Genomic DNA, 13,799 nt, shown 5'->3' on the forward strand with positions numbered 1-13,799 from the left:
CTCTGACCTATGAACTGAGCTACTACAAGGCTTTGGAGTCATAAAACTCCACAAACATGTGTTAAGATACCTGCACACAACCACTTGTACTATTGACACAAGTCAGATAACAGATGTGTTCCTATCTAATGACTTCTGGTTTTATTGAATGTGACTATATATACTTGCACACACACAAGCTATGGACACAGACACAGAGGAAAAAATAATGCTGATAACATACATCAATCACCATTTCCTGCAAGGTTGTTGAATATCTTTGTGAGTACTTTTTGCTGTTGCAGCTGTGAGCAAAATTAAATTTAGGCCTATTAAGAGACACATCAGGTTTTCCACAGCATGAGAGGACTGAAATCTTTGTATGTATGTGTGTGTGTGTGTGTGTGTGTGTGTGTGTATGTGTGAGACTTGCAGGGAGTTTATATTCTATTATTAAAAACCTACACATGGTAGCAGGTAGGTAGGGTATTTTATCAGAGCTTTTACTCTCAATGCTTTCAAAATGTAACTACTTAAAAATAAACAAAGGCCTGAGCATTTATTCCTATTCAATTTTATGGCGGTGTGGAGATGCCTTTGAAACATACCTTCATATTGAAAAATAATATTTACCGGAAGTATAAGTTAATTGTCATAGTCAGTGAAAAAATAAAATATGGACAATTCAAATAATTAAAAACAAGACTAACTCCACTGTAGCCTACTCCATCACTACTGTTGTGGCTGTAAAACGGTGGATAAATAGTTTTGAGCATAATACAACTCCCACGAAATGAATTGTCTCAATATCAGAATTTGATCCATTAGGTCTTATAACATTTGGAAAGTCTAGAAGAGCCACACGATTAAATTATTTTATCTCCATTCAAGTTAGCAGAGGGCTAACCAGAGGGTAGCGGGAAGTTAGCCCATAGAGTGCTTAAGTACAATTTTGAGGTACTTGTACTTTACTTGAGTATTTCCATTTTTATTTTGTACTTCCACTCCACTACATTTCAGAGGGAAATATTGTACTTTCTACTCCACTCATTTATTTGACAGCTTTAGTTACTTTTCAGATGAAGATTTGACACAATGGATAATATAACAAGCTTTTAAAATACAATTTACATACACACATTTCAGATGTGAATTTTTAAAAATTCTTTCCTCTCTCATTAATCATCTCCCCTCAGATTTATTTAGTGACCCTTTAGAGGGGCCTGACCCCTAGGTTGGGAACCACTGGACTAAACTAACTGTATATAAAGTAGTTTAAACTAGCTCCACCTCCAGCAGCTACAACATGCTGCTTACACGCTGGCGTTTCAGTATTAATCATCTAATGATGTCATATATCATAAATCAGTCAGAGAGACCAACCCAATACTTTTACCGCAATACTTTCACTACTTTTTGCTGCTAACACTTATGTACTTTTAATTAAGTAGGATTTTTTATGCAGGACTTTTACTTGTAATGGAGAATTTTTACATTGCTGTATTTGTACTTAAAGGATCTGAATACTTCTTCCACCTTTGATCCTCCTCCATCATTAGACAAATAACAAGATCAGACCTCGTGTCTCGTGCACTGCCCTCCTCTGTGGGAGCGCCGGCTCGCGCGCGCCGCAGCGCTCATTGGTTGGCGCGACAATATAAAGTTCCGCAGTGACTCCCTCATTGACTGCTGCTGCTGCTGCTGCTCTGCCTCACTCACTCACTGACCGAGCAGGAGAGTGAACACAGCCGACCACAGGAAGGATTTACAAAGTTTACCGTCATTATATCCACTACTGTTTCTTCCATCAGTCGATACTCGTGTTATTTATCTTCACCATGAAGGAAAGAAGACTCACACAGCCTTTTGTAGCGCGGTGCAAACTAGTGCTGGTCGGGGACGTCCAATGCGGTAAAACAGCGATGTTACAAGTGTTGGCCAAGGACTGCTATCCAGAGGTACCAGATTTATCTACAATCTTATTATGTCTGCAGATACTTTTCTGGTGTATTTTGGAACAGAAAAATAATATCTAAGATTTATTTTACAGCTCATGTTTACACAATTTATTTATTCCCTGAGGGAGAGTGAATTTTCATATTTATGAGGACATAGCCCATAGTTTTCCTGGACTATATTATATAATACTTTTTTTGTGTGTGTGTTTCTAATAGTGTTAGAGACATATAGTATCTAAGTGGTACTTAACTGAATTTATAGTGATCTTTTTAGCCTTGTTTTATATTTTTAAACTCCCATGTTACCATTGTGTGATACTATGTAGCTTATATAATTATTGGCGTATATGAAATAAACGATATTTGACTATAGGAAAAATTTTCATTCACTAAGCTCTAAGTCACAAAATACTTTCTGTGGTAATAATACCAGTGTTAGATCAGTGATATGCTGTAAATGATTAACTTATATATTGATTAGTTTATTTAAGAGATAAATTGATCATAGCTAACTTATTAATATGATTATTGTCTTTTAAAAATAATAATGCTACAAAAATGCAAAGCACTGTTTGTCTATTTTAACACTATTCGTGGTTGGTGAGACTCAAGGCGTTGTTCTTTGTTCCTGTTTCTTAAATTTTACACTAAATGACGAATAATTTTATACCTTTCCATTAGAATTTGTGATAAAAAAGAGAAATTATAAATGCTCTCTAAGCTGTTCTCTCAATTGTCCATTTCTAGACTTATGTCCCTACTGTGTTTGAGAACTACACAGCCTGTCTGGAGCTTGAGGACCAGCGTGTTGAGCTCAGCCTTTGGGACACATCAGGTGAGGATACTCTGCTATTTTCTATTAAAATCTTGCTCAGCATTAAACTATTAAAGACAAAATGATTTGCCCTCCCCTCTATCTTTGCCTCACTGCTAATTTAAACCTCTCCCTGAGCTTTTATTGCCAATGTTTGTCCTTGAGCAACGAGTTGACTAGTTTTAGTGCTGTATTCATGGCTAATTTGTGGAACTTGTTTACCCTCCCAACAACACAGTCAGGCTGGAGTCGGGTAACATCTGTAAATGAGGCTCCATCTCATTCATTGTTATACTAAACAGTGTTGTTGCTGTTTACCCAGACATCACTATCTGTCAATCCTGTTTTGATGCAGTTAAGCAGCTTTACACTGATATGAAATCTGTTGAGAGATCTTCTTTTGGTAGAGTGGAGCAGGCGATGAACGACACTCCCGGGCAATAAACATATCTGGATTACTCACAGGGCCAGCGGGGCCCAAAAACCACAGTTTTACATGAAATACAAATTATCCAAATCTGAATTAAACATGGGCTCAACAACTAAAGACAAAACAGGGGTCTCAGTTTCAGAAACTTAAATGGAACAAAACACAACCAAGTGATAACCAGGAATGTAAAATCCCTAAAGCTACATCAAGTTAACTACATACTAAGTGTCTATATTATATATAATATATATATGTAATATTAATATTATTTTGGGCCTTGAGATTAGAGCTGCAATGATTAGTTGATTAACTGATTAGTTGTCAACTAATCAGTTAATCGCTATTTTCATTCATTTTGAGTCATTTTTTAAGGGAAAAAAAAGTCAAAAATCTCCAATTTCACCCCCTTAAATGTGAATATTTTCTGGTTTCTTTAGTGCTCTATGATAGTAAACTGAATATCTTTGGATTGTGGACTGTTGCTCATGACAAAAGAAGACATTTGAGAACATCATCTTGGACTTTGGGAAACAGTGATTGACATGTTTCACCCTTTTCTGACATTTTATAGGCCAAACAACTAATCAATTAATTGAGAAATTAATGGATAGATTAATTGATAATGAAAATAATTGTTAGTTGCAGCCCTACTTGACATATATATTAACACATATATTGCTTAACAGCATTGTTTTGCAAAACTAAGTTATGATTGTAGATATTAGACCCTAAACTTGTCCGACATATCAGTCTGATCTCCAAGATTTTGAGAGTAAAACTATTATTACAGTATTATTGGAGCTTTGAGCAAATTGTATTATTGTTTAAGGAATTACTTGACATTTTGGGAAAGACACTTATTAGCGTTTTTGCTGAGAATAGATGAGAAGATCGATACCACTCTCATGTCGGTAAAAGAGATGCTTAGCTTAGCTTAGCATAAAGACTGAGAACAAGGAGAAACAGCTAGCCTCGCCCTCCACCTACCAGCACCTTTTAAAGCTCACTAATTAATATGTTACATGTCATTTGATTAATCTGTTCAAGGAGCCAGAGAGAGAGAGCCAGGCTAGCTGTTTCCCCCTGTTTTCAGTCTTTACGCTAAACAAAAGTACGCTAAGCTAACGGTCTCCCAGGTGTAGCCTCATATTTAACAGACAAATATAAGAGTGGTATTGATCTTCTCATCTGATTCTTGACAATAAAGTGAATAAAAGTGTTTCCTGAAATGTCAGACTGTTCCTTTAATCCCACATATATGTTAAGTTAAGAGTGGACAATAAACTCGCGGTGAGACTTGCATGGACTGATCTTTACAATGGTTTTCATATTTCAAGATGAAGTACAAGGTATTTTATTTCTTCTGATTTAATTTAATTGAGTCATTTTTTTTTTTTTAAGAAAAAAAGTCCAAATTCTCTGATTCCAGCTTCTCAAATGTGAATATTTTCTGGTTTCTTTAGTCCTCTATGACAGTAAATTAAATATCTTTGTGTTGTGGACTGTTGGTCAGGACAAAATAAGACATTTGAGGACGTCATCTTGAGCTTTGGGAAACAGTGATCGACATTTTTCACCATTTACTGACATTTTATAGACAAAACTAATCGATGTAACGAGAAAATAATCAACAGATTAATTGATAGTGAACATAGTTGCCTCCCCATATTCAAGACAGTGTGGCTTTAAAACTAAATATTTTGTAAGAAAGGTTTTAGTATCTATACAGTATCTTCCTTTTTAAAATGAGCTGTGTAACTGGGTTAATTGCAGTGTCCTACTGACATGATGACCTTAAACATACATAAAGAGTTACGTAGATAAGATCAATAAGAAAAGTCGTCCACTCCATTATGGATTTCTTTCATAACAGCATTGGCTGAGGCATTGTGCTCAGAGGAAGTTGAGCAGTGCCAGTTGGCCTGCAGAGGGGTTGTTTTAGGGGTTGCCTCGACCATGCAGGGGGTGGAAGTCTGTAAGAGTGTTGGCAAGCGTGTGTGTATGTGTGTCCTCTCTTACTATGTGTGTACGGCGTACAGTCGCTGTGAACAGAAGGCGCAAGTGAGGGAGACCGAGAGAAATGAAATGCATGACCTCCTCACTGCCTTATGGTGTGTGCTGCCTAAAAAAAAAAAAAAAAAAAGGTCTTATGTAACTGAAACCAACACTGAACTAATGTAGGTTTGTCTGTTTATCTCCCACAGAGTAAAAACTTTCTGGACAGTCGCCCTTTCTAGAGGAAACATTGCATAAGACATATTTACATTTTCAATACACAGACATGCACAAACACAAAGTTCCCCTCACTCTTTATTTTTCTTTTCAGTCTCTCTCTCTTCTCATTTAGGGCTGCAACTAAAGATTATTTTTTATTTTTGATCAATAATGCTCATTATTTTCTCAATTAACTGATTCATGGTTGGTTACAAAATAATGAATAACTACATATTTTACAATCACAATTTCCCAAAGTCCAAGTTTATATCTTCAAATGTTGTGTTTTGTCCAAGCAAAAGACCAAAAAACCGAAAGATACTGAGTTTAACCATCACATAAGTAAAAGACAATGAAAAGTGTCATTAATTTTTTGTCTATTCACCAATCGAATCTAATGATTTCAGCTCTAATAATATTACTCAGGGTGTGCCTCTCTGATATAATATGGTCTTTCACGTACAAAACAGAAAAGAGAAGACTTATAGTTTAATGTTTCACCTCAAATCTGTGTGTACCACAAGCTTTCTCACTATAAAAAGGCTCAGAAGTGTATATTTCAAGTTAATGTTGCATCTTTTACCAAGAGATGGACAGAGGATGACTCCTTCCATTCTCTTTCTTTCGTTCACAGTAGCGAGGACACTTTCAAATGCATCAATTCGTGCTTTGCTCAACTAAAGCCGTTGTGTGTGTGTGTGTGTGTATGTGTGTTGTTTGGTTTGTGTGTTTGCGTGTCCAGGCAGGGGGCTGCTAATGTGTAGGAGGTGGTAGGTGCCAGAAGTTGTGTCCTCTTAGATCTCTCTGCCTCCTCTTTCCCAAGCCTTACATCACCCTGGATAGTTATGTGATGGCAGCTTTGATTCCCTCTAAAAAAAATATGATATTGATAGATTGTAGTTGTATAAGTTGTCCTACTTTGCAGATTCAAGCCGAAGATTCAGACCAACTGAGAAAAACCAGCAGGGCTCGTTGAATGGAAGTGCTGTTTTGATGGTTTTATTGTCATAAAAACCTTTTTCATTAATGTCTCAGGGGCCAAATTCATCAAGGCAACATGATTGTTAGTTTGTTCCGGTAGAAGCTTATTAGAAGTATCTATTCCTGATATTATTTTAAGGATATAATTATATCCTCTTTATATTTGCAAGGAAAGCTTCTGGTGCATGTTTAGCCCCTGAGGACAAGAGTAGGAAATTAAATCTCAGTGTTGGTGTGTGGGGAGTGATTAGGTGGCAGAGGGAAGACAATAGAGAGCGGACATCCTGTCAGTCTGTTTTTAGCACAGGAGCCTTCCTGAGAGTTAAAAAAGATATTTATGGCAATGTAAGCAAAACATATTTCCTTCGCAAACGCACACATAAACTACATTCTCAAAACTAAAGTGTCAGGGTAGACTGTCTGAGTGAGGTGATGGATAGTGTATGTTGTGTTGAGGATTAGGAGTAGTGGGGGTTATAAATGTTGGAAAAGAAAAGTTACCACTGGCTGCTTTAGTAAAGGCATCGGCTGCAGGGTCATAAATGTGTGGTAATGATGTCAGTGCATCAGTAATATCTGAAAGGTAAGAAGATACACATCAAATATTGCAACTAAAGTCTAAATAGTCATAGTCAGTTTTATTTGTGTAGCACAAATCACAAATAACGAAATTCTCTACCCTTAGACCCTCGATTAGAATAAGGAAAAACTCCCTAAAAAACCCTTTTAATGGGGAACAAATGGAAGAAACCAATGGAGCCTATAGTAATATTACTGACTTTTTGCTTAACTCTTGTATTTAATTAGTGTGATTGCTGCAAGCTGCACAAAACTCTTGAATGCAACACGCAAACGCAGCCAACTTTGGGTGACGTGCGCGTATGAACATCCAACAATCCTATAAAATTTGATGGCAAGATGTCATTTTAAATGACCAGCTGGTCATTTCATTGGTTTTCATTAAATATTCTCCAACATAATTAGCTATTTTTTTCCAGATCAGATTTCAGCATCAATATGGCAAGGTTAGAAATGCTCTGTCAGCTTGAATTTTTGTGACTATGTGCATCTGTGGATTGTAGAATATGGTGTAAAGTTTGGGTGTAATTGGACACCGGATGGCTCTACAATTGCGATTCAAGCGTTTGACTTTTGGAACAATGGAACATTTTACTGTATCTTTAGCTGGCAGCAATCACACACAGTTTCTCCAGAAAATACCCATCCTAGTTATATTTCATTTTTGTTAATATAACAGCATTAAATGTAAATGAACTTTTAAGAGTCAACTCTTTCAGTGACTTAGCTTTTTTTATATATATATATATATACCTATATAGAATGTTTTCTGATACAGACTGACTTAATTTAACAGATATTAAAATTGCCAATCTTGCTCTCAGATGTTGCAGACTGTATCAGACATACCGTCTGTATTTTATCAGTGAGCATGCATGCCAAACAGATAATATGATGGTAATTTACTTTTACTTGATTCCTGGTAGTTTATTTTTTTACTCACAGGAAGTGGTTTGATCTATTAAGTTTACTACTGACCAATAATGGAAAGATAAGATTAGTGCAGAATTACAACCTGTGACTCAGTGAGTTAGTTGACTTTACTGGAAAAATTCCACTCAGTAGGAAGGTGTTGGGCTTGGTGAAATTATTTGCTCTCTTATCTCACTTACTTACTTTGGCAGAGGTGTCCGTTTGTGTTTGTACAGTGTGAATATGAGGAGGGTGATTGTGATAGAACTTTATAATAGTGTCATCTGGATTCAAACTGAAGAGAGAGTTATTTTGTTTCTATTTCTGCTTTCTGACAAGTGGAAAAACTTCACTAAAAGTTTTAAATTTTTAAGATGTTAAGGGCCCACCTTCCAAAACCACATGTTCAATAAATTGTGAGCATGTCCCTCAGCTACCGGAGGTATTTTCTAAAACTCTACTCTGTCTCTCTAGGTTCTCCATACTACGACAACGTCAGGCCTCTCTGCTACAGCGACTCAGACGCAGTGCTCTTATGCTTTGACATCAGCCGACCAGACACAGTAGACAGTGCACTGAAGAAGGTATGAACTGCTGCATTGTGAACATGACAGGCTGCTAATCTTACTTGGTTGAATGTGGAAGCCTCCTTGGTCAATAATCTACCCTCCCCTATATACACTCCTTACATATTGTACCATTTACTAATTACACACTCAAATGACAGACCGCTGACACCTGTGTTTTTTTTTCCTTGCAGTGGAAAGCAGAGATCCAGGACTTCTGTCCCAGCACACGGATCCTGCTAATAGGCTGCAAGACAGACCTGCGCACAGATGTGTGCACACGAATGGAGCTGTCCAATCAGAAACAGACTCCCATCTCCCATGAACAGGTTTGTTCCATATCTTCTCTTTTCCTCTTTTGTGTGTCTGTTCAGGTTTCTGTGTGTGTCCTGTCTAAAGAAGAAAGAAATCCTGCCCTTGGTTTTGATCTACTCTAACTCAGACCATGTCCACACTAAGCCGGCTAAATTCATAAACACATTTTGGCCCTAAAACAGCGTGTTTCTCCCCCAAAAATGGAGCTGTGTAGAAATGGCCTCCAGAGTGTGTAAATCTGTACAGTGTTGTAGTGTGTAAGGGGAAAATGGAGCTTGACATTTCATTGTTTTTCATTGGCATTTCATTGGAAGAGAAAGAAGAATTAACACAATAACGACAATGGCGGACAGCTTTGTGCAAGTGTTGTTCTCCTTATTGTCTACTTTGGTAGCTTGCATAGAGTTAAACGTAGCTATCTACCACCTTTCTCTCGCTGAAATTATTGTAATCTGCTTGCAATAAACAAAATGTCAGGAAGCAGCTGCAGAAATGGAAATAGTGTACCATTTCTTCTTCTCTGGTTTTCTGTGGCACATGCCCAGTAGGTGGAGAATTACCCATTTTGGTGTTTTGATGTTTTAGAATTTAGCCGGCTTAATGTCGACATAGTCTCAGACTCAGTTACACATTTAACATGCGTACAACTTTTCCTTCGCATTGCAGGGTTCTTCCTTGGCCAAGCAGCTCGGAGCTGAGGCTTACCTGGAGTGCTCCGCCTTCACGTCAGAGAAGAGCATCCACAGTGTTTTCCGGGCTGCAGCTCTGGCCTGCATGAACAAACTCCAGCCTGCCAATAAACCCAGCCCGGTCCGCCGCCTCTCCAAGAGACTCCTACACCTGCCAAGCAAGACAGATCTCCTCTCCTCCACCTTCAGCAAGGACAAGTCCAAGAGCTGCATCATCATGTGAATACTGTTACTGGGAATAAGAGATAGCAAGGACAAGCAGACTACAGGTGGTCAGCGGGGGTGCAGGGTGCGCAAGGGAAAGAGAGCTATGATGTGGATTTCTACAAAGCCTCTCTCTCCTTTGCAGCATCCTCCCCAAACTCCCCGTCAACCACTTCAAAAAGACTGCTACACCACTCTATATCCAACTCTGACACTGAACTTTTGATCTTGACATGTCACCAGCGCACAGTGCAGAGACAAGAGTGACAATGATGTTTAATATATTCCTTGAATAATTAACTTGCATTTTATATGTAGAACAATCCTGCACACGTGTACAAACAGAGCATAGCAGGCACTTTAAGACTCCTCACGTAGAGGTTGCTGTGAGAGAGTCTGCTTAAATAAGGTCAGTGCCTCCTCTTTTCCATTGGGAAAGTGGTTGTAAACACTGCGTTTGACTGCATTACTCTGATGAGACCCATTTGAAATTCTGATAGCGTCGCCCTTTCCCATCCATCTCTTTATCCGAATGTCTCTTAAGGTCACAATACGGGCTACGTGACGAGATGAAATGTACAATGTGACAGTGACAGGAAGTGGTATCTACAGAAATGTGGCTTGGGGAATTTAAAACAGCAAAACAGTGGTCCTTGAAGAAATTATTACCCCACCCACCACCCCCAACCCACCCCCCCACAATCCCCCCCCCAACCCCCTTTGCAGTATTTCATTTTGAAATTAAAGCTGACAGTGGAGAAAACGGTAGAGAGGGGAGCGATTTGGCAAGAGGAGTGTTCATTTGCAAAAGGCAGTGGGAGGACGAACTGAGAGCACATCTGAAGGAGAAGGAGCGCAATGTGACTCAGCACTCACATGAGCCTAACAGTCTAGGGTGGACACGCTGTGACAAAAACAAACATAAAAACCTGCGCCATGTAAAGACTGTTTTTTTTTGTTTTTTTTTGTCAGATCCCCTTCCATCAACCATCATCACAACAGTCTTAATTCAGTGTTATTAACCATAAGCCTTGATTTTAGTGGTGTTACATTAATGATGCATCATCTCACTACCCCCTGCTACCTTAAGAGCTGCTTAAAATTGGATACCAGTTTTTAATACACGTTCCAGCAAAAAAAAAAAAAAAAAAGAATCACTCTATCTTGGTTTTTAAAATATAAAACAAATATTGTTTGGTTTTTTTTTGTTGGTTTTTTACACACGCCAGCCTGGATGGATTTATTTAATGTACCAAAAGGAGTCTTAGAAATCTTTGTTTTTGAATCTTCTTCCTCAAGAGAAATAGTCCTCAGCTTTGAACTTTGGACTATAACTGGGTTAAGCTGAATATTTGCTGTTATCCAAGATGCCCCCGCTGCCATTTCCAGCCTTGATGGCTGCGTTAACACCGCATAAAACGTCCCTGAGCTGATGTTGGACAATATGGGGGAGGGAGGTTAAGTTGAATCACACAAACAGGCTGGTCCTGTGTGGGGAAAGAGATGTTTTTTCTTCCTCTTTTTATGCTTTAAAAATATTTGGTTTTATTTTTCCAAGTTCCCATAAAAGTATTCTTGGCATTTCTCCATTTATAAAATAGCCTTTCTGGATGTTTCTACTTGCTTGTGGCTGTCTTTGGTGGGTTTTTTTTTTGTTTGTTTGTTTTTTTTCTGTTTGTAGCTGTTGATGTTGTTCTTGTATTCACTTGAGTCTTCTGGCATTAGTGGCTGTTGACAGCTCGGCTAATGGAGGACTTGATGATTTGTAGGTCTGAAGCCCGGAGTTCTCTGGATGTACAGAACACTGGAATTTAACGTGTTGCTTAGCAACAGTGTGAGCAGGGTCAGGCGTGAGCGGGGTTCCTGTCTCACCGAGAGAGGGAGGGATGGCTCTCCGAGAGGGCGCCTCACCTTTTATTTGTAGCATTAGACAGAAACCGCAGCGAAGGTGATGGCCGGGCAGCGGACTGTTGATGATCTCTGTGTGGTTTTAAAAGACCCCACGCTGGTAGCAGCCCACGAGTGGGATGTTGGAAACGACATCGCCATCTAAAACGTGTCTCTGTCGCTCTGCTGCAGTCATTCATTTCACTTCTCAGTCCTATCTGGAGCATCATGGTATCCTAAACAAGCTATAATGTAAAGCTGTCATTTCACAGTTTACTCTCTTGCTCATTTCTGGCACACAGACTTGTTTTTTTTGTACATATCCTTCCTCTTGTTTGTTAAAAAGTCCCAGAAGAATGTTACTGAGGCAAAACAAAATGTTTGTGTGAAATTGCCAATTATGGCTTAAATTATTGACTGAATTCTGTATTTGTTATTGTCATACGCTATTTTCATCTTTAAATCTTTATTTAAATAAATATGTCTGAAGTAAATTTCTTAGTCAGTGTGTATTTCTGTGTAAAATCCATTAAAATATTTTAGACATTTAATGCATCTATTGATCACTGACACTCATTATGGGTAATACACTGCATGATCTTTGTATGCCACACTTTTCACACTTCTCTCACCCTTTATTTCAGTTTTGTCTCATGCAGAGTGTCAGGAGCTGTATCATATTCGAGAAAATGATTATTTGGGGAATTTAATCAAATTCAAGGCTCCCAAAGAGAAACGCAGACTGATAGCTAAGCAGCACATTGTCTATTTTGTCTTAAGAATGATAATATATCCTTATTTCCCAGGTCAAGAGCACAGCAGTTCACTTCATGCTCCTACTAAGACCAAAACACAGATAACATACGACTCTACTGTATTTCAAGCCAACTGACTAACCTACGTCCTGAAGGTTATTAACTGTAGCTCTACAAAATAATATTAATGCCACTAAACCTGTTTCAGCTTAGTGTGAAAATTAAGTGCAATCAGGTTTGGGTTGGATTTCTGGACATCAAACTGAACTTTTTTGTCCAGTCCCTAAAGGACTGCATGGCCTACAATTAGATGATGATGGCAGATACACAGTATGGTGTCAAAACAAGCCTGTGGAAGTTATATCACTGAAGCATGAACAGAGCCTAAGGGATCAACCCCTTCCCCCAACACACACATGCCGAATGCCACACACATAAGTACATCATGTTACATGTGTGATTCGTTTTGAAAACATGCCACTTTCTATTGTTTTGTTTGGGGGAAAAAAAGGGATTTGTTGATACTGTGGTGTCCTACTTGAGCAGCTGAGGATGATTATCAGATATTCATAAATCCTTCACTAACTTGGTGTGTAAAGTCCGACCACTAGCTAGTTTCAAACTAGTGATTTATCAGGTTGATTTAGTACTTAAGAGCTTCAGAAATGTTTTACAAAATATTTTACTTGGCTAAGTCACATCATGACCTGTATGGATATAATATTTTTAGGAGGCCAAACTAAATATTGAACTTAAAGGATAGGTTCGTAATTTTTCAAGTCTGTCTTAAAACAACAGTCAGGTGTCCACATGGACACTGAAAGAGGTTTTTCCTCACTGTAATAATTCATCCTGTTCATACTTGCTATTAAAAGATCCCCTTCAAATGTGCTTCCAATGTAAGTAATGGGGGCCAAAATCCACAGTGTGTCCTCACAGTCATTTTGTGCAAAAATGCATTTAAAAATTTATTTGAAGCTTATATGAGGCTTCAACAGTCTGTGTCAGTCATATCAAGTGGATATCGGCCACATTTACAGTCTTTTTAGCATAAAATTCCCTCTTTGTGTTTCCTTGGACAGTGTTTCTCTGTTGAGCTAAAAATACGTTGAAAAATATCTACTTAATTTAACTAATTTGGACGACTGGAGCTTCATATTAGCTTCAGATAAACTTTTAAAAACACTTTGTGGATTGCCTATAGATTTTGGTCCCAATCACATACATTGTAAGTTCATTATGAAGGGTTTTTTAATGATCCATATAAATAGGCTGCATTTATATAGTGCCTTTCTAGTCTTCCAACCACTCAAAGCACTTTACACTACATGCCAACTTTCACCCAATCACACACACATTCATAAATTGATGGCAGAGGCTGCCATGCAAGGTGCCAACCTGCTCATCAGGAGTGCTAATGCTAATTCACACACACATTCACACAGTGATGGGATGGCACAGCCTTCGGCAGCAATTTGGGGTTCAGTATTTTGCCCAAGGACACTTCGACATGCGG

At 38.3% G+C, this 13,799-nt stretch overlaps 1 protein-coding gene across 1 annotated transcript; it reads left to right on the plus strand.

Moving 5' to 3' along the window:
* The first annotated feature begins 1,641 nt into the window (after window positions 1–1,641).
* Window positions 1,642–10,321, plus strand: LOC121895704 (rho-related GTP-binding protein Rho6-like). Its single transcript, XM_042409126.1, has 5 exons — window positions 1,642–1,937; window positions 2,685–2,772; window positions 8,342–8,451; window positions 8,628–8,762; window positions 9,415–10,321. Exons 1-5 carry the CDS (start codon window positions 1,818–1,820, stop codon window positions 9,658–9,660), a joined length of 699 nt encoding a protein of 232 aa, XP_042265060.1. The 5' UTR covers window positions 1,642–1,817; the 3' UTR covers window positions 9,661–10,321.
* Window positions 10,322–13,799: the final 3,478 nt, after the last annotated feature.

Source organism: Thunnus maccoyii, chromosome 4 (assembly GCF_910596095.1).
Source record: "Thunnus maccoyii chromosome 4, fThuMac1.1, whole genome shotgun sequence".
NCBI classification, from domain to species: domain Eukaryota; kingdom Metazoa; phylum Chordata; class Actinopteri; order Scombriformes; family Scombridae; genus Thunnus; species Thunnus maccoyii.